Consider the following 22,047-nt stretch of genomic DNA (forward strand, 5'->3'; position numbering starts at 1 on the left):
TTGGAGTTTATTTTCAAGTTAGTATTTTTTAACTCGGGAGAGGCGAAGGTCATTCGTCCTCTGAAACGCATCCCATCCAAGCTGCACTGCTTCTTGACACAATGCCCGCTGAACCCGGAAGCCAGAGGAAACACCTGGCGGGCCGGGCGCACCTGTAGCGGGCCCATGTCAAGAGTCGCTAGTGCGCGATGGGACAAGAACATCTCCCCAAACCCTCCCCTAACACGGATGACGCTGGGCCAATTGTGCGCCGCCCCATGGGTCTCCCAGTCGTGGACGGCTGAGACAGGGCCTGGACTTGAACCAGGATCTCTAGTGGCACACTGCGCCACAACCAGGATCTCTTAGACCATTGCGCCACTCAAGGAGACCTGTTTTTAAGTTTTGATTCAAGAATTAAGTATAATGTTTTGTTTCGACTGTAATAAGTAAAACTCAGTCCCTGCAATGACACAAACAAAAACCAGTCAGTTAGTACAGAGTCAATTTTGTATTTAATTTAAACAAAATGGTCATATAGTCAACTGTGAACTACATTACTTTTATTGCACAAAACGATAAATGAAAACATTCATTTTAGAATACTTTGGAAAAGGTTCAACATTACATTACACACGACCTCACGTCAAGTAAACATTCATTAAGGCACTGTCATTATCTCAGTATAAAACAGTATCAACCTAAAGGGACAAAGCATTTTTACAGACACCATCACCATAATCATCTACTCTGCCTCATCATCCTCAGTTCACCTCATCCACTTTCCTATACATCCAAATCCAACAGAATTCATTACAATCTAACTAGTTCTACATTATACACGCGCTGTGTGTATTTTCTGCATTTTCAGTGCGTACAGGCAAACAGCCTCTCTCTCGTGTGGACCTTCAGGTGCCTCTTCAGGTGGTGCTGGTGGGAGAACCTCTTATCACACTGGGGGCAGCTGTATGGTTTCTCCCATGTGTGGACTCTCTGGTACCTCTTCAGCTTGGAGGAATGGGAGAAACTGGCCCGACACAGGTGGCAGCCGAATGGTTTCTCCCCTGTGTGCATCATCTGGTGGATCTCCACCTGTTGGGGGAAACTGAAGGCTTTCCCACAGAACGAACACGGGAAGCGCTACTCTTTGCCACAAGATCTGTTGATAGCGTTACTACTACTGTCATTTGTCAATAGGCTTGTGTAGCCATTTAGTGTTGATGCACTGGCATTGTCTGAGGTTTGGTTTAACATTAGGAGAGTGTGAGGAGGATGAAGGCCAGGGAGTGTCTGTGTTGTTGCAGGGTCCATGTTCCAATTGATAGATCCTATAGAAGGCATGGTGAAGGCAGCACCTGTTAGAGTTAACCTGAGGCGCCATCAGTCTCTCTGAATCACAACTATAGGAGCAGGACAGAGCATCGCTAGCCGAGTCTGTGTCTGTTCTCTCCAGCTGCATACGGACACCTCCCCGCAGATGTTGTTTTGTGTTCAACTGTCTGTTTCTGGTAGTGGTCAACAATGTTGTTCCCCAGTCCAGAGTTGAGGACGCTGTCCCATCCGCTGACCTCCACTATGTCACCTCTGGTCCTGGCCTGCTCAGTGATGTTGTCCACTGGGCCCTTGGCTGCACCAGTCTGGGTCTGGGAATCCAAGATGGCTCCCCAGTCTCCTCTGTTAGCCTCCAGCCAACAACCTGCAGAAAGAGGTTAGAAAAATACTTTACAAACATGGCAGAGAACTCGACATATGAAGTATTTTGTCAATTACCTGCTGAAGTTTATACATTATGTTTGTGTTTTTTTTGTATGTAAACACAAGTTGTTTCATTTTATGAATGAAGAAAAAAGTATAGCCAGGCGCATCACTATTCCCATTGAAAACCATCTTGTCGCCCTCACCAGGGTCTTGACCTGCCTGCAGTTCGTCGTCGTAACCGACTTCAGTGGGCAAATGCTCACCTTGGATGGCCACTGGCCCGCTTGGGAAGTGTGCTCTTCACAAATTAATTCCAGTTTCAACTGTACCGGGCAGATGGCAGTGTGTATGGTGTCTTGTCTGCAAGCGGTTTGCTGACGTCAACACTGTGAACAGAATGCCCCGTGGTGGTGGAGTTATGGTATGGGCAGGCATAAGCTATAGATAATTTACACAATTGCATTTTATTGATGGCAATTTGAATGCACAAAAAGATACCGTGACGAGATCCTGAGTCTCATTGTTTTACCATTCATCCGCCACCATCACCTCATGTTTCAGCATGATAATGTATAGCCCCATGTCACAAGGATCTGTACACGGTTCCTGGAAGCTGAACATTTCCCACTTCTTTCATGGCCTGCATACTCACCAGACAACATTGAGCATGTTTGGGATGCTCTGGATCGATGTGTAAGACCGCGTGTTCCAGTTCCTGCCAATATCCAGAAACTTTACACAGCCATTGAAGAGGAGTGGGACAACATTCCACAGGCCACAATCAACAGCCTGATCAACTCTATACGAAGGAGATGTGTCGTACTGCATGAGGCAAATGGTGGTTCTCTCATCCACGCACTTATCTTTTTTTTTAAAGGTATCTGTGACCGGGTGGCGCAGTGGTCTAGGGCACTGCATCGCAGTGCTAGCTGCGCCACCAGAGTCTCTGGGTTCGCGCCCAGGCTGGGCTGGGTTCGCGCCCAGGCTCTGTCGCAGCCGGCCGCAACCGGGAGATCCGTGGGGCGACGCACAATTGGCATAGCGTCGTCCGGGTTAGGGAGGGTTTGGCCGGTAGGGAGGGTTTGGCCGGTAGGGATATCCTTGTCTCAGTATGTAAAAATTTTTTTTATAAAATGTATGCACTCTACTGTAAGTCGCTCTGGATAAGAGCGTCTGCTCTTGGCCGGTAGGGATATCCTTGTCTCAGTATGTAAAAATGTAATAAAATGTATGTACTCTACTGTAAGTCGCTCTGGATAAGAGCGTCTGCTAAATGACTAAAATGTAAATGTAAAAAAATGTGACCAACAGATGCATATCTGTATTCCCAGTCATGTGAAATCCATAGATTAGGACCTAATGAATTAATTTAAATTGACTGATTTCCTTATAGGAACTGTAACTCAGTAAAATCTTTGAAATTGTTGCGTTTATATATTTTTTTAAAGATATGATCCGTTATTGATGTCACTTGTTAAATCCACTTCAAATCAGTGTAGATGAAGGTGAGGAGACAGGCCTGTTCACCTGTTAGGAATTTTGTTAATAAATAGTTAAAACAAATTCTAGCTTTAGATAAAACTATAACTAATTGAACTCTGCACGCCTGGTGAAAAGAGATTTGTGTTGTGGGTTATAAAGTAAGCAGAAAGGGTCATTAAACTATGGTTGAACTGACCCAACTTAGCCCTGAGATGTTTAGATAAGGCTGTGGGTAACTTTTTAGGTCTTCCATTATCTTGAGTTGTCTGCTAAAGTGGTAATAAATTATAGTGAGCCTTCAGGATAATTGATTATATTATGTGTCATATGTGTGTGCTGTGAAGTTGGAATGAACTTTTGAACCTGTTTTCTATTTGTCAGGACAATGAGACTTATTCTGTAACCTATGACGTCATATCTTGTATATAAACCTGTGTTTATGATCAAATGGCAGTGTGCTCCGAGAATAAACACTATTATCTAATTTTAATAAGACTGTATCCTGTCTATTTTATGTTAATAAGTATCTTACAAATTCTTATAAATAGACAGATTGAATTTAATTAATGAGTAGAGGAATTATTTAATTCCACTAACATCACCCCACTACCATCTAGACGGTGGAGACAATGCTGGGACCGAGAGAATGAAAAACAGCTTCTAGCTCCAGGCCATCAGACTATTAAATAGTCACCACTAGCTGGCCTCCGCTCAGTACCCTGCCCTGAACCTTATTCACTGTTAATAGCCGGCTACCACCTCGTACTCTACCCTTCACCTTCGACTGCTGCCCTATGTACATAGTAATTGAACACAGGTCACTTTAATGTTTATATACTGTTTTACCCACTTCCTATGTATATACTGTATTCTAGTCAAGGCTCGTCATATATAACTAATGCTGGCTGTACACACCTTTTCTATTCATAATGTCTATAGACATCTTTATATATACACAAACACACTGAGTATACCAAACATTAGGAACACCTTCCTAATATTGAGTTGTAACCCTCCCTTTTGCCCTCAACAGCCTCAATTTGTCGGGGCATGGACTCCACAGGGTTTCGAAAGCGTTCCACAGGGATGCTGGCCCATGTTGACTCAAAGGCTTCCCACAGTTGTGTCAAGTTGGCTGGATGTAATTTGGGTGGTAGACCATTCTTGATACACACAGGAAAATGTTGAGTGTGAAAAACCCAGCAGCATTGCAGTTCTTGATACACACAAACCGGTGCGCCTGGCACCTATTACCATACCCCTTTCAAAGGCACTTAAATATTTTGTCTTGCGCATTCACCCTCTAAATGGCACACATACACTATCCATGTCTCAAGGCTTAAAAATCCTTCTTTAACCTGTCTCCTCCACTTCATATACACTGATTGAAGTAGATTTAATAAGTGACATCAATAAGGGATCATAGCATTCACCTGGATTCACCTGGTTAGTCTATTTAATGGAAAGAGCCATGTAAATGGGGGTGGGTTGCGACATTTGGATGTCTCTAAGCTTCCCTGTAGTCTAAGAAGTCACTAGTGTTTCCCTGCGAGTGTCCTCCTCGTAACTGAGTCTCGTCTGAATTCCATGTCAGAAGAGCGTCGCCCTCCACTTTCACAGTCACCTCATCTACGACCAGACCCTCTCCTTTCTTATCTAGGGACCCTTCAGAGTTTACACTACTACTGTACTGGTTCCAGTCCCCTCTCATTGGATTAGACTACAGTGCCTTCAGAATGTATTCATACCCCTTGACTTATTCCACATGTTGTGTTACAACCTGAATTCCAAATGTATTAAAAAAAAAATGCTTACCCATCTACACGCAATACCCCATAATGACAGTGAAAACATGTTTTTTGAAATTTTATTGAAAATGAAGTACAGAAATGTCTTATTCACACCCGAGACAAAAGTATTTACACCCGAGACAATACTTTGTAGAAACACTTTTGGCAGCGATTAAACCTGTGAATCTTTCTGTGTAAGTCTCCAAGAGCTTTCTAAACCTGCATTTAAACTGCATCAAGCTCGGTCAAATTGCTTGTTAATCAATGCTAGATAACCATTTTCAGGTCTTGCCATAGATTCTCAAGTAGATGTAAGTCAAAACTGTAAAATTCACTGTTTCTTGGTAAGGAAGTGTAGATTTGGCCTTGTGTTTTAGGTTACTGTCCTGCAAAGGTGAATTAATCTCCCAGTGTCTGGTGGAAAGCAGACTGAACCAGGTTTTCCTCTAGGATTTTGCTTAGCTCCATTCCGTTTCTTTTTTATCCTGAAAAACACTGCAATCCTTAACGATTACAAGCATTCCCATAACATGATGCAGCCACCACTATGCTTGAAAATGTGGAGAGTTGTACTCAGTAATGTCTTGTATTGTTTTTGCTCCAAACATAACACTTTGTATTCTGGACAAAAAGTTAATTGCGTTGCCACATTTCTTGCAGTATTACTTTAGTGTATTGATACACCATCCAAAGTGTAATAACTTCACCAAGCTCAAAGGGATATTCAATGTCTGCTTTTTTTTTACCCATCTACCAATAGATGCCCTTCTTTGAGAGGCATTGGAAAACCTCCCTGGTCTTTGTGGTTGAAATTCATTGCTCGCATGCGGGACCCTTACAGATAATTGTATGTGTGGGGTACAGAGATGGGGTAGTCATTCATGAATCATGTTAAACACTATTATTGCACACAGAGTGAGTCCATACAACTTATTATGTGACTTGTTAAGCTCATTTTTACTCCTGAACATATTTAGGGGTTGAATACTTATTGACTGCTTTTAAATAATTATTTAAAGTATTTAAATACTTACTTATTGACTGCTTTTTTGTCACTGGCTTTTAGGCCAGTGACAAAAAAAAATCAACATTTTAAATGCAGGCTGGAACACAACAAAATGTGGAAAAAGTCAAGAGGTGTGAATACTTTCTGAAGGCACTGTATATGCCTGACATCACTAAATGTCTGGATACAATATAGACTACCCAGGAATATTCAACACATCTGTTACTCTCGTAATTCCAAATGCATCTGTGTAACACTCACCACTGCATCCTGTATCAAAAGGTTGGCTGGTCCTCATTAACGTCCCTTTTTGTTTACAAGTCTTTACTACACAAGTTTCCAACTTACCTAACTTTGTTGGTTAACTCTTGAAGTTCCTCGGGTCTCCACCGAACTAGGTAAATCCACTTTTAGTTATAAATGCACCTCATTGCTGGAAGCAACTACAAAATACATTACAATTGGATGTTCTGGTGCCGCTCATGCAATTCTTACTGAGGAATGTAACTGTTTTTCTTGAATATTTGTGTTGTGCTGTATTTCTTTGTTTTACATTGTATCTGATTTTATTTTATCCTATTCATTGTATATGCAGAGCTCCCTTGTGAAAGAGACCCTGATCTCAATGTTAACTCCCTGTTTAAATAAAGGTAAAATCAAAAATATATTTTCTACTGACAATAATGACAATTCATCTTTGTCTTTAATGCAGGGTTTAATCTAAACCGCAGACGCTATTAAGTGGAATGTTTTTTCTGCAGGTGTATCTTGAGGTAGCTCCTTTCTGAGAACCTCCTCCTGCAGTGCGAACCACCTCTCTCCCATGTGGACCTTCAGCTGGTGCTAGCAGGAGAATCCTTTCTCACACTGGGGTCAGCTGTATTGTTTCTCCCCTGTGTGGACCCTCTGGTGTCTCTTCAGGTTGCCAGCATGGGCAAAGCGCATGTTACACTGGGTACAGCTGAAGGGTTTCTCCCCTGTGTGGACTCTTTGGTGCCTATTCAGGCTGGACGATTGGGAGAAAGTGGCCCGGCACAGGTGGCAGCCATATGGTTTCTCCCCCGTGTGCATCCTCTGGTGGATCTCCACCTGTTGGGGGAAACTGAAGGCTTTCCCACAGAATGAACACGTGAAGCGCTTCTCTATGGCGCTGCCACCTTTACTGATTCTGTCTCTACTACTGTCATTTGTCAATGGGCTTGTGTAGCCATTTAGTGTCTGAGGTCTGGCATTGTCTGAGGTCTGGTTTAACATTAGGAGAGTGTGAGGAGGACGAAGGCCAGGGAGTGTCTGTGTTGTCACAGGGTCAATGTTCCAGTTGATAGATCCTATAGAAGGCAGGCTGAAGGCAGCACCTGTTAGGGGGGTAACCTGAGGCGCCATCAGTCTCTCTGCCTCACAACTATAGGAGCAGGACGGAGCATCGCTAGCCGAGTCTGTGTGTGTTCTATCCCGCGGCATTCCGACACCACCCCGTCCCCGCAGACCAAAGTTATGCCTCGCCCTGTTGTCATGGAGACTATGTTCAGATGTTGTTTTTGGTTCGACTGTCTGTTTCTGGTTATGGTTAACAGTGGTGTTCCCCGGCCCAGAGTTGAGGAGGTTGTCCCATCCACTGACCTCCACTATGTCGCCTCTAGTCCTGGCCTGCTCAGTGATGTTGTCCCTTAGGCCCCTGGCTGCACCCGTCTGGGTCTGGTAATCCAAGATGGTCGCCCAGTCTTCTCTGTTAGCCTCCAGCCAACTAACTGCCGGAAGAGGTTAGAAAATAGACTTTAAACATTTTTTTGAGTCAAGTTCAGACATTATAATGTGTTTTTCTATGCAAACATAAGTTCTATTGATTTCATTTGATGTATTGAATGAAGAAAAAAAATAGGCACATCACTTCAATGTGCTGTATTACTATTCCCATTGAAGATCTATTACTGTATGTAGGCTATATGTATTTCTCCCTTACCTTGCTCCCCCATCTTTAATCCAGTCAGCAGATCAATGCTCTCTGGTCCGTCTTCTATTGTCTCCTCTTTGACCAGCAGCAGATCAGGCTTCCCATCCTCCATGTCTACTGACTGTAAGAGATACAGAGTGAGAGGATGTTGGATCAAGAAATCTGATATGGGCACCCTGCTATGGAGCATCTTCTGATTGGCCAATGAGGGATTGCTATGAGTACTATGCAAACATGTTAGTTGATTTGATCACTTCATACTATTTAATGGTTTGATATTTTCAAAGGCATGGTCCCACACAAAATGAATCAAGACCTGGGCCTGTATCCACAAAGAGTATTAGAGTAGAAGTGCTGATCGAAGATCAGGTCCCCAAATGTCTGCATAGTCATTCATTATTATCTAAAAGGAAAACTGATCCTAAATCAGCACTCCTACTCTGAGGCTTTGTGGATATAGACCCTGACCTAATACCATACAGACAGTAGTTTATAGTGGGCTCACCTCAGTGAGACTGTGTGTGGTCCTGTGCTGCTCAGCTGGTTCCTCTGTGGGTTCAGGAGGAGGTGTAGTCTGGTTGTCCTCCATGACCATGGTCCCCTCAGGGTTCCCCAGACCCTCCTCAAACCCCTCCTCCTTCACCAGCAGCACCTCTGGACCCTGATCCTCCTGGAAGAGACAGGTGATACAGATTACAAACATACACTCCCTCAGGTACGTACACACACACACACAGATAATGAACACACTTTCAACATGGAGTGTTTACCCATCCCCAATACGTTTGAGGCCTATACTGTTGTTGTTAAGCCCATCATGGTGGACATAAATATGTTGTTGGTAAATATGAGTCGCCTATTATAATTCAAAAGTTGTCATCAGCCAAACCCAACTAAACTATACAAAAATAAACGCAACACGAAACATTTTCAAAGATTTCACAGAGTTACAGTTCATTTAAGGGAATCAATCAATTGAAATAAATTCATTAGGCCCTAATCTATGGATTTCAAATGACTGGGCAGGGGTGGAGCCATGGGTGGGCCTTGGAGGGCATAGGCCCACCCACTTGGCAGCCAGGCCCAGCCAATCATAATGAGTTTTTCTCCCACAAAAGGGCTTTATTACAGACAGAAATACTCCTGGGCTGACGTGGTCTATAGTTGTGAGGCCAATTGGACATACTACCAAGTTCAGAGAAGTTGGAGTTTATGGTAGAGAAATTAACATTAGATTCTCTAGCAACAGCTATGGTGGACATTCCTGCAGTCAGCATGCCAATTGCACGCTCCCTCAAAACTTGAGACATCTGTGGCATTGTGTTGTGACAAAACGTCACATTTTATAGTGGCCTTTTATTGCCCCCAGCACAAGGTGCACCTGTGTAATGGCCATGCTGTTTATTCAGCTTCTTGATATGCCACAACTGTCAGGTGGATGGATTATCTTGGCAAATGAGAAATGTTCACTAACAGGGATGTAAGCAAATTTGTGCATATGGAAAACGTCTGGGATTTTTCTTTCAGCTCATGAAACATGGGACCAACACTTACTACATTATATTTTTGTTCAGTGTGTTTTGACTTGTACAGTAGGTGTTTATTAGTGTGTAGGTATATTTAGTAAGTCTATAATGGTTATAAAGCACCGTTGTGTGTATTTATTTATTTTTCCAGGTAAGTTGACTGAGAACACGTTCTCATTTACAGCAACGACCTGGGGAATAGTTAGAGGGGGATGAAAGAGCCAATTGTAAACTGGGGATTATTAGGTGACCGTGATGGTTTGAGAGCCAGATTGGGAATATAGCCACGACGCCAAGGTTAACACCCCTACTCTTACGATAAGTGCCATGGGATCTTTAATGACCTCAGAGAGTCAGGACACCCGTTTAACATCCCATCCGAAAAACGGCACCCTACACAGGGCAGTGTCCCCAATCACTGCCCTGGGGCATTGGGATACTTTTTAGACCAGAGGAAAGAGTGCCTCCTACTGGCCCTCCAACACCACTTCCATCAGCATCTGGTCTCCCATCCAGGGACTGACCAGGACCAACCCTGCTTAGCTTCAGAAGCAAGCCAGCAGTGGTATGCTGCTGGCATATAAATGTATGCATGCAGAACAGGGTGAGACCAGATGTGATGTGTACTAAAGAAATTCTCAATGAAAGTCTTAAAAACAAAAAGGGACTTTTTATTCTATTAAACATAAACAAGTTTTAAAGCTGCAATATGTAACTTTTTGTGCAACCTGACCAAATACCCATAGAAATGTGAGTTATAGGTCTGTCTATAAGTCTAAAAAGTGGTAGATCTGTTCTATGTGTGGTAAATCTGTTCCATGCTTCCCCTTAAGTTTAATTTTTGCGTCTTTTACTTTCGGTTTTGTACACCAGCTTTAAACAGCTGAAAATACAACATTTGGAAAACATATTTCACAGCGAGTTTAGATGGTACAATGATTCTCTACACAATGACTGCTTGTTTTGTCACAAACTGAAAATAGGCATATTAGAATTTTAGCAACCAGGAAATGGCAGAGTGATTTCTGCATATTGCATCTTTAAAATACACCATATGAAAACCACACATACAAAAATCTGCATGTACTTGATCAACTGCATTAACTTTCTTATTAAAAGTGTCTTAGAAAAAAACTTAAGCAATTGAACGGAAGTAATAAAAATAGGCATTTGGGAACATCATATAGCTTACACAGTACAAACACAATAGGTAACAGTATTATTAGGGTTATATATACCTTAAAGTGCCTGCTGAAAGTCTCCACACCTCTTGCACAGTGTATACACACAGTATTAAATTGAAAGTTCTTCCTAGCGATCTACACAAGCTACTTCACATTTTCAAAGTGAATGAAAGATTATAGATCATAGTGTGACAGCGTTATGTTATGGGTATGCTTGTCACCGGCAGGGACTTTGTCAGGATCAAAATAAATATGAAAGGAGCAAAGCCCAGCTAAAAAGTTTGAGGAAATCTCCCCTCGGTCTTCTAAAAACCCTGGGATAATGTTTTATTTTTCAGCATTACAATTACACACATGTAATGCCAAAGACACACCAGAATAGCTTTCCAAGAGGTGTTGAGTATTTGAGTAGTCCAGTCTTGAAAATCAGAGAGGTTTGAATATTGCTCGCCATCAATGATTCCCAACCAAATTTACTGAGCTACAGCAATTTTGACAAAAACAATGGATATATGTTGCCCTAAGAGTTGTGCAAAGTTGGTAGAATCTTATTCAAAATTATTTACAGCTGTCGTGGCTGTAAAAAGTGCTTCCGCCAAGTATTAACTCTGGGTTGTGAAGATATGCAATCAAGACATGGTCGTTTTTTTTTTTTTTTATACATTTGGAAAATGATCTATAATTTTTCTTTCACTTTGAAAATGTGGAGTAGGTTGTGTAGATAGGTAGGGAAAAAACGAATTGAATCCCTTTTTAGATTTAATTTGAAGGCAGCAAAATGTGAAGACTGTGCAAGGGGTGTGTAGACTTTCATTAGAGACTGCATATCCCACAATGTCTAGATGCAATATTCCACCCAGGAATATTCAACAATGAAATCTGTTAAACTCAGTTCAGATACATAAGATGAGACACGACGGTCTTAAGGAGCTAGCTTTGCAGAGAACTAGCTAGCTATTTTGCTGATATTTATCTGACAAGTTTCTAAGGCTCCGATTCTGACCCGATTTAAGCGTGCGTAAATGGAACGTAATTCACTTTTTATGCGCTTTTCTCTCTATTTGTATTCTGACCTTGAACTTAGGCATTTGAATAGCATACTATTCACCCACTATTTGTTTGAGGTTGAGCTAGAATAAATGAAGGTGTGGCGGAGCTGTGTCCAGATACGCCGTATTCCAACCTTGACTTAATTCCCCTCACAATTCCAACACCTTTACGCGCGAGGAAACCATGCACAAGGTCGAGCCAATCTGCCATATTCCAAGTGGAAAAAGTATCTACTTTATTTTTACTGATATAAATGACAGCATTCTCCATGCACTGTAATTTATAAATTAATAAGAGCTATGTAAATTAGTAATCTGTTTGGAAAAGGGGATTGTAAATACACATGGCAATTGTTTTAGATTATTTTTCCTTATGATCCCTGGAGGCAAAGGTGAAACCAGTCATATGGAAGCAAACCGAAAATCATATCAACATGACATGTATTGCGGCCCCTTTTCCACAGTGAAATAAAATGTAAATAGCGCTGCCGTTATTCCGAATTTTAATTGTGTGCCCTCATAATTTGCGTGGATGAAATTTGGAGACCCAAACTATAGGCTTCTGTAGGGCTGAACCTGCCTAGTTGATGTATGCACTTTAGAATGTTTTGATTATATGCCCGGGCTTTTCTTCGTTTTATTTTAAAATTTGTATCATGTTAAATATTAGCCAATATCGAGAGCCAACGTCAGTAATACCCACACACATTTATTTAGCGTCATTCCATTCTGTTTACCTTTCTTTCCTGGTCAGATCTCTCACACACTTGTTGTATTCGGCGCATGTGACAAATAAATGTTGATTTGATTTGTAAATTGTTCCTAAGTGAGGGTGGCTAGCATTAGTGGCTCATAACAGCCTAACGTTGTGCAATAATTTGGGACATGTAGCCTAATTGAATCATTATGGAACTCAGGCCCCACGTAGCAGTTTAAACCTGGAGCCTGGCGCACGGTTCACGATGACTGGACTGTTGTCATACTGCTCCACGATTAGTAAGAAATTAGGGTAGATTTATAGGATTACTGTTCAATCCCTATTGTACACTTTTTTCCACCTTCCAATATTTTAAGGCTTGAACCTGAATATGACAACTTTCAGGATGAATCGAACCACCATTTTTTATTCATCATTATATTTTGTGCGTAAAGGCTGTCCAAAACGTTTATTTTTATTTATACATACTTTCCTAACCCAAAAATGTGCCTACATAATCTACAAGAGTATTTTTAAATCTACCAGTTGGTGCTGAAACAGAAACGAATAGGCATAGATGGCTTTCTTTCAATGATCCCTATATTCTGACCCGTTCTCTCGATGTATTCTATTGAGGCTGTCGACATAATTCTAATTCAAAAGGTACGCCGTATTTAAAGGGATGGTTTAAGCGGAATAAAGTCCTGTGTGGCTCAGTTGGTAGAGCATGGCACTTGCAACGCCAGGGTCGTGAATTCGATTCCCGTGGGGGACCAGTAAGAAAAAGTATCAAAATGTATGCACTCACTACTCACTGTAAGTCACTCTGGGTAAGAGTGTCTGCTAAATTACATGTAAGATGAATGTGCTGAAAACACCAAAATTTGGAGCAAGTGGGAAGGTTTTCAGCAGTTTAATTAAATGTATTCAGAGCGTGCAAGGTAGCCACACCTGCAGAGAGCATTATGCGACTGAATAAGGTAAGTCTGAATACCAAATACTGAGAAGTGCGTAGGAAAGGCATAAATTCCTAAATCGGGATTGGGCCCAAAGTGTACCCTGTTTCTGGTGCATGTACAGTTGAAGTCGTAAGTTTACATACACCTTATCCAAATACATTTAAACTCAGTTTTTCACAATTCCTGACATTTCATCCTAGTAAAAATTTGGTCAGTTAGGATCACCACTTTATTTTAAGAATGTGAAATGTCAGAATAATAGTAGAGAGAATGATTTATTTCAGCTTTTATTTCTTTCATCACATTCCCAGTGGGTCAGAAGTTTACATACACTCAATTAGTATTTGGTTAAATTGTTTAACTTGGGTCAAACGTTTCGGGTAGCCTTCCACAAGCTTCCCACAATAAGTTGGGTGAATTTTGGCCCATTCCTCCTGACAGAGCTGGTGTAACTGAGTCAGGTTTGTAGGCCTCCTTGCTTGCACACGCTTTTTCAGTTCTGCCCACAGATTTTCTATAGGATTGAGGTCAGGGCTTTGTGATGGCCACTCCAATACCTTGACTTTGTTGTCCTTAAGCCATTTTGCCACAACTTTGGAAGTATGCTTGGGGTCATTGTCCATTTGGAAGACCCATTTGCGACCAAGCTTTAACTTCCTGACTGATGTCTTGAGATGTTGCTTCAATATATCCACATAATTTCCCCTGCCTCATGATGCCATCTATTTTGTGAAGTGCACCAGTCCCTCCTGCAGCAAAGCCCCCCCACAACATGATGCTGCCACGTGGAAACGATCTCAACTGCACGTCTCGTCTTCTTGATCTGAATACCCCGTCTTTAGTCAGCTGTTGTACAACATAACATTCTAAAACTAGATAGTTTCATCTTGTCTCATGTCGGCTGTTGTGTCTGAATTGGGCTTAACTCTCGTTATTCCAAATGCATCTGTGGATCTTTTCTGCTGACAACAATAAAAAAATAATCTTTGTCTTTAATGCAAGGTTTTGTTCTATAAGCTATCCAGTGGAATGGTTCATTTCTATGTTATAGAGTGGAATGGTTTTTCTGCTGGTGTATCCTGAGGTATCTCCTCTCTGAGAACCTCTTCCCGCAGTGCGTACAGGCGAACGGCCTCTCTCCTGTGTGGACCTTCAGGTGCATTTTCAGATGGTCCTGGCGGGAGAACCTCTTCTCACACTGGGGGCAGCTATAGGGTTTCACCCCTGTGTGGACCCTCTGGTGCCTCTTCAGGTCACGAGCCTGGGCGAAGCGCATATGACACTGGGTACAGCTGAAGGGTTTTCCCCCTGTGTGGACCCTCTGGTGGATCTCCACCTTCTGGGGGCAGCTGAAGCCTTTGTTACAGAACATGCAGAAGAACCATTTATCTTTACTATCACCTGATGTGACTCCCCCTCCCTGAGACTGGGCTCTAGCCCTGTCGTTTGAATTCAATGCCTGACTGAAAAGGACGCGGCCGTGTGAATCGGAAGGTGCCATTGATGTGGACACTGGGTCAAGATCCCTGAACACGTGCATAGGGGAGTGGGTCGCAACATTTACATTTGTCTCTATGCTTTCCCTGTAGTCTAAAAAGTCACTGGTGTTGCCCTGAGAGTGTCCTTCCCCTACGTGAGTCTCGTCTACATTCCATGTCAGAGGAGCGTCGCTCTCCACTTTCACAGTCACCTCATCTACGACTATAACCTCCCCTTTCTTATCTAGGGACCCTTCAGCGTATAGACTACTACTGTACCGGTTCCAGTCCCCTTTAGACAGATCAGTCTGTGTCTCTAAACCCAAGGGCATGTTGCCAGGGTCCATCTCTGTAGTGTAAGAGCAAGACGGCTCATCACCGCCAGCGTCTAACGCGTCACAATAGCCATCCCTACCGGAATGAACCATCCTCTGGCTCTGGTGAAATACCGGTAAATACTCTGAGCCAGGAGCAGGAGGACAGACCAGTCTTTCCAGCACCAGCCTCTCTGGGTCTGATCCTGTGTGTAAGAGCCTGTGTGTTACAGTTAAAGCCGTGGTGTCTGTCTCTGACTTGAGGACGGAGTCGGGCCTTCCACTGACCTCCGTGACGCTACGTCGGGTCCTGGGCTGGGGCGCAGAGGTGGTGGGGTCCTCCATGGCTTCATAGGGCGCTCCAACCACTCCAGTCTGGATGTCTCCGCTTTGCCTTGGGCCCTCCTCTCCTTCAGACCTGTGTTGCTTGACCCCAAGACCTGCAGCATCTGCATCTGCAGACTGACACAAGCATTGGATAACATTGTTGTAGGGAAGTCTCACAAGCTCCCCTACGGCAGATCAATTAAAATTTAAGCAAATTAATAGCTGAGCCTTTCTGAAATAAACTGGTCACATTTGATGTACTGTAATTTTAATGTAACACTATTACACTAACCTCTATCACGATAACATGCTGGGTTGACTCTCCATTTCCCTCATCAACAGTATCTGGTTGGTTATCTCTCCATGTATTGTGTCCCGCTGGCTTCACAAAGCTCCTATTGCCTCCAGTGAGCTGTCCTTCACCCGAGAGAGTAATTGGGGTAAAAGAGGTGTTTATGTTAGCTACTGTCAATGCTCAAAGCTATACTGTACACTATTGACAGTTTGAAAAAAGTATAGAATTGACAAGGATGTAAGGTAACAATTCGCATAACTTCTTGATATACTATTTACAGACTGATTGATTATGTTCCAGGCATCATATTGTTTTTATTGAGTAAATAATAGGACATGCCGTAAATCAAGAACATGGTTAGAATATGATAGTGTCATTGTGCAATATAGCTAAGTAATTAGGGGAATTATTGTATATTATCCAAAAACTGACCATGACCCAATTCTGGGTAACACATCTGAACATATGAGCAGAGGGTAATGGAAGACAGGCACTTAGCTATATATGAACAGCGACAGGCCGCTCAGCCTTGGCCTTCTGCTAAATGTACCTCTTGCCATTCCTCTGTATCGGTCGAGGATCTTGACACTACTAGGGCGACAAGCGAGGACGCGCTCCCGTGCCACCTTCAGTTCGAATAGCTGTAGTTTCCTTCGCAATGCCCTGTTTTCTTTCTGGCTTTGAGAAATTTCCAAACGAAACACCGCATAGTCGTCGTCTACGAGTTTACAGATGTCAGCCACGGCTGCATTCGCTAGCACCTCCATAATGGAGGCTATTTGAGTGTGAAAAACCATACAGTTAGCCATTGTTAGCAACTAGCTAGCGTTACCTAGATAACATCTATCAAACATGCCCTGTCTTCAACGCGAATTAAACACTACCTGGTGTAAGTATGTGATGCTGTGCAGTTAAATTAGTCATAGTTTGAGTTCCAGGGTTTTAATAAACGTCTAAATAACAACAATAAAACGCTAACGTGGTAATTGTTCTAGGTCACTTTTCATTTCCGTTAACACTGAAGAGAAAGGATGTTATTGGGTGGAGTCATAGCTCATAGGTTGTGGTTAAATGAAAAACTATGTGCGCTGTTTTTTGAAATACGGTACTATCAGTCAGTATTTTTTAAATCTGAGAGCAGACTTGTTTAGAAATAAGTGTGTTAGCAAGAACAGAGTAGAATCAAATACAATACAATTCCATCTACATCACCCCAGTAAGGTAAATAGTAAACTGTCTTAGCTTTAGATTACCCAAAAATTGCTACATTGATGAATTTCTACACAATCTGATATGACCCTTTGTGTCACTTATTGTAAATAAGAATAACATGTTTCTAAACACTTTTATACATGAATGTGGATGCTACCATGCTTACGGATAATTATGAATGAATCGTGAATAATGATGAGTGAGAAAGTTATAGACTCACAAATGTCATACCCCCCAAAAATGCTAACCTCTCCTGTTATTGTAATGATGTGTTTGGGGTATGATATTTGTGCGTCTAACTTTCTCACTCATCATTATTCACGATTCATTCAGGATTATCCGTAATCATGGTAGCATCCACATTCATATAGAAGTGTTTAGAAACATTCTATTCTTATTTACAATAAAAGTGACTCAATTGACACAATATTATTTACCATTCATTTCTATTGGGAAAAAACATTTCTGAAACACAACCAAAACAAACAGCAAATGCATCCAACAAATGTGTATAGTCACAAGCTTTAGTCATTGCGTGCAATGAATGTGGGACCAAATACTTTAACACACAAGTGCATTTGTCCCAATAATTTTCTCGCCTAAAATGGGGGGTCTATGTACAAAAAGTGCTGTAATTTCTAAATGGTTTACCCGATATGAATGAAAATACCCTCAAATTATAGCTGACAGTCTGCACTTTGACTTTATCAATCATTGTTTGATTTCAAATCCACACTGAGTATAGAGCCAAAAGAAGAAAAAATGCTTCACTGTCCAAATAATTATGGAGGTCACTGTAATTCTTATCATACGCATAATAGTACTGTAGAGCTCTCTTTACTTGCACACAATAAGGCTGGATCTCCCCATCCTGCCCCTAAGGGTACACAACCCAACACACCCCACTCAGCTTTAGGATCTTAGTGAAACATTCATTATTGGTTTCCGGTGTGTTAGGCAAAGGCCAGAGTGACAAACAACAGTAAGGCAGACCCCCAGGGCCAGGACTGAGCAGCCCAGCATCTAGGGATTACATAAATATGTATCTCCCCTGACTTGGGCATGTTTTCAATACAGACTCCTTTTGTCGTACAGTATTCCATATAAGGCATCCAAACATTATAAAAGTTGCAGTATACCTTTAAACGTCTAATAAATCAAATGATACATAACTTGACATTTCTGCCATCATTGGGACATTGTGGGAGGATAACCAACCTTCCAAATAATGGCAATGGATTTCTTTGCCGCCATAAATGCTAGGTTACACAGTTTCTTATGATAAGTCTCTAGTATCTACAAAACAGTGAGAAGGGAGAATCTGTAGGCATGCTGAGATAAAAGAACATACTCTGTCAGAATTCAGCCGGCCTTCACAAGATCATAACATATGCAAATATGTCCCCTTTTGTGTTTTACATGTCTGAGTGCATGATAATCAGTTTCTCTGGCATATAGTACGTTCTATGGAAGGTCTTAAACGGCAGAAGTTTATCTGAACATGACTGGGCATTCAAACATATCTGTATCCATTCATCATCCTCAATAGTCTCCCAGGTCTTCCTCACATTGTTGTTTTACATGTTTTGTGTCATCGGGAAAAGCCAATATCAACCCTTGATACAGTTTGGAAATCAACTGAGGTTTGTCAGCCTGCCTTAAAATATAGTATACAAAAATAAACAAAGTAAAAGTGCAATATGTGCCATGTAAAAAGCTAACGTTTAAGTTCCTTGCTCAGAACATAAGAAAGCTGGTGGTTCCTTTTAACATGAGTCTTCAATATTCCCAGTTAAGAAGTTTTAGGTCGTCATTATTATTGGCATTATGACGCGTCGACTATTTCTCTCGATACCATTTGTATTTCACATACCTTGGATATGAATGGATGTTCTTATAGGCACTTTAGTATTGCCAGCCTAATCTCAGGAGTTGATAGGCTTGAAGTCATAAACAGCGCTGTGCTTCAAGCATTGCTAAGAGCTGTTGGCAAACACAGGAAAGTGCTGTTGGAATGAATGCTTACGAGCCTGCTGCTGCTTACCACTGCTCAGTCAGACTGCTCTATCAAATATTAAATCATAGACTTAATTATAATATAATAAACGCACAGAAATACGAGCCTTTGGTCATTTATATGGTCAAATCCGGAAACTAGCATTTAGAAAACAAAACATTTATTTTTCCATTGAAATACAGAACCCTTCTGTATTTTACTGAACAGGTGGCAACCCAAAGTCTAAATATTGCTGTTACATTGCACAACCCAACCAAACAATGTTATGTTATAATTGTACAATTCTGGCAAATTAATTACGGTCTTTGTTAGGAAGAAATGGTCTTCACACAGTTCGCCAGGTGGCCCAAACTGCTGTATATATCCTGACTCCGCTTGCACTGTATGCAAGAGAAGTGACAATTTCTCTAGTTAATATTGCCTGCTAACATGCATTTCTTTTAACTAAATATGCAGGTTAAAAAATATATACTTCTGTGTATTGATTTTAAGGCATTGATGTTTATGGTTAGGTACATTTGTGCAACGATTGTGCTTTTTTTGCAAATGCACTTTTGTTACATCATCATGGCGAAGTTGAAGTAAGCTGTGATTCGATGATAAATTAACAGGCACTGCATTGATTATATGCAACGCAGGACAAGCTAGTTAACCTAGTAATATCATCAATCATGTGTAGTTAACTAGTGATTGTTAAGATTTATTGTTTTTTATAAGATAAGTTTAATGCTAGCTAGCAACTTACCTTGCCTCCTTGCAGCCACAGGTCCTTTTGATGTTGCACTCGCGTAACAGGTGGTCAGCCTACCACGCAGTCTCCTCGTGGATTGCAATGTAATCGGCCATAATCGGCATCCAAAAAGTCCAATTACCAATTGTTATGAAAACTTGAAATCGGCCCTAATTAAATCGGCCATGCCGATTAATCGGTCAACCTCTACTGCAGTGGAGCAGGTTGAGAGCTTCAAGTTCCTTGGTTTCCACATCACCAACAAACTAACATGGTCCAAGCACACCAAGACAGTTGTGAAGAGGGCACGACGAAACCTATTCCCCCTCAGGAGACTGAAAAGATATGGCATGGGTCCTCAGATCCTCAAAAGGTTCTACAGCTGCACCATTGAGAGCATCCTGACTGATTTCATCATTGCCTGGTATGGCAACTGCTCAGCCTCCAACCGCAAGGCACTACAGAGGGTAGTGCGAATGGCCCAGTACATCCAGGATCTCTATACCAGGCGGTGTCAAAGACTCCAGCCACTCACAGATGAAGCAATCGCATTCCACACTGCCGTCCACCTGGACAAAAGGATCACCTATGTTAGAATGCTGTTCATTAACTATAGCTTAGCGTTCAACACCATAGCGCCCACAAAGCTCATCACTAAGCTAAGGACCCTGGGACTAAACACCTCCCTCTGCAACTGGATCCTGGACTTCCTGGTGCTAAGGGTAGGCAACAACACATCTGCCACGCTGATCCTCAACATGGGGGCCCCACAGGTGTGTGCTTAGTCCCCTCCTGTACTCCCTGTTCACCCATAACTGCGTCGCCAAACACGACTCCAACACCCTCATTAAGTTTGCTGACGACAACAGTGGTAGGCCTGATCACCGACAAGGATGAGACAGCCTGTAGGGAGGAGGTCAGAGACCTTGCATAGTGCAAAGTCACTTTACCCCTCCCTACATGTACAAATTACCTCGACTAACCTGTACCCCCACACATTGACACGGTACCGTTACCCCCTCTATATAGCCTCAGTAGCCTTTTCTTAGCTCTATTTCTTGAACTGCATTGTTGGTAAAGGGTTTGTAAGTAAGTATTTCAAGGAAAGATCTACACCTGTTGTATTTGGCACGTGACAAATAAAATTTGAACAGCTCTGGTAGGCATTCCTGCAGTCAGCATGCCAATTGCACGCTGCCTAAAAAATAAAAAATTGAGCCATCTGTGGCATTGTGTTGTGACAAAACTGCACATTTTAGAGTGGCTTTTTATTGCCACCAGCACAAGGTTTACCTGTGTAATGATCATGTTGTTTAATCAGCTTCTTGATATGCCACACCTGTCAGGTGGATGGATTCTTGCCAAAGGAGAAATGCTCACTAATAGGGATGTAAACAAATGTGTGCACAAAATTTGAGAGAAATACGCTTTTTGTGCATATGGAACATTTCTGGGATCTTGTATTCAAGCTCATGAAACCAACGCTTTACATGTTGGGTTTATATTTTTGTTCAGTATAGTTTCAATCTTTGAAGCTTCTGGCTTGTCTAGTGTTTGCTGCACAGAGAGAATAGTGTTGCATCAGCAAAAGTTCACCTTAGTACCATCACAGACTGGTCTTCACTGGCTCTCTGACCCTGCTGAGACCGGTCACCATCTGACCCTGTTCAGATGAGGTATGATAAAGAATTACCTTGGTGTGCATGTATACATCCAAGAAAATAATCAATGGTTCAATAATTGAAATTACCATTATTCCCAGATCCCAAACTGTAGTCTACCCATCAACTCAAGATGGAACTTTCTATCCATTCACTGGTTGTTATAACATACCAAAAAATTCACCGGAGCTCTGTAGACTGGTCTTTCCTGGCTGTCTGACCCTGCTGGGACGCCTGTAACCAACTTATCCCGCTAAGAGACATGGTGAGCATAGTGTTGTGTACTGACTGTGCACCATGACAGTGAAGCCTGTAGAGCTGTTTATACTGTGTCAGTGTGAAAAGTAGGGAATTAGTTAGGGAAACTAACAGATCAATAACGTTACATTGCTATACTGACTAATAAAAACACATTACACTTTAGAAACGTCAGAATAGATCGGTCTTTAATCATTTGGCTGCTGGTTTCATCATTTGATTCAGGTCTAGTGTGATTGAGGCAAAAATAATAGCTAAAGTTAGTGAGCTAGCTAGCTAACGTTAGCCAACTTTTGGCTAGCTCTAGCTTATGGTACATCAAATTTACTTTTGAAATGGGACAAAACGGCTTCAAAACATTTCCATACACACAACAACCGTTAAATACTGCTAGCTAGAGCTGAACTGGCTACTAGCTAGCTAACTAGTAGCTA

General features: G+C 41.9%; 2 protein-coding genes across 3 annotated transcripts in view; one reads left to right on the forward strand and one right to left on the reverse strand.

The window, feature by feature from the left end:
- The window catches only part of LOC139566744 (uncharacterized), a 324,355-nt gene that overhangs the window by 227,076 nt on the left and 75,232 nt on the right, over window positions 1–22,047 (forward strand). The gene's annotated exons all lie outside the window — the stretch shown is intronic.
- On the reverse strand, window positions 482–16,762 carry LOC139566775 (uncharacterized). 2 transcript variants are annotated; one of them, XM_071388077.1, is made up of 7 exons: window positions 16,286–16,762; window positions 15,733–15,857; window positions 15,402–15,575; window positions 8,412–8,576; window positions 7,916–8,027; window positions 7,576–7,703; window positions 482–1,675 (listed from the first exon to the last, which is right to left on the reverse strand). In XM_071388077.1, exons 1-7 carry the CDS (start codon window positions 16,542–16,544, stop codon window positions 1,553–1,555), a joined length of 1,086 nt encoding a protein of 361 aa, XP_071244178.1. In that variant the 5' UTR covers window positions 16,545–16,762; the 3' UTR covers window positions 482–1,552. The 2 variants fall into 2 exon arrangements, with proteins under 2 accessions (XP_071244178.1, XP_071244176.1); XM_071388075.1 differs by lacking the exon at window positions 482–1,675 and having other exon boundaries at window positions 3,392–7,703.

The sequence above is a fragment of the Salvelinus alpinus genome, chromosome 39 (genome assembly GCF_045679555.1).
Source record: "Salvelinus alpinus chromosome 39, SLU_Salpinus.1, whole genome shotgun sequence".
Lineage (NCBI taxonomy): Eukaryota > Metazoa > Chordata > Actinopteri > Salmoniformes > Salmonidae > Salvelinus > Salvelinus alpinus.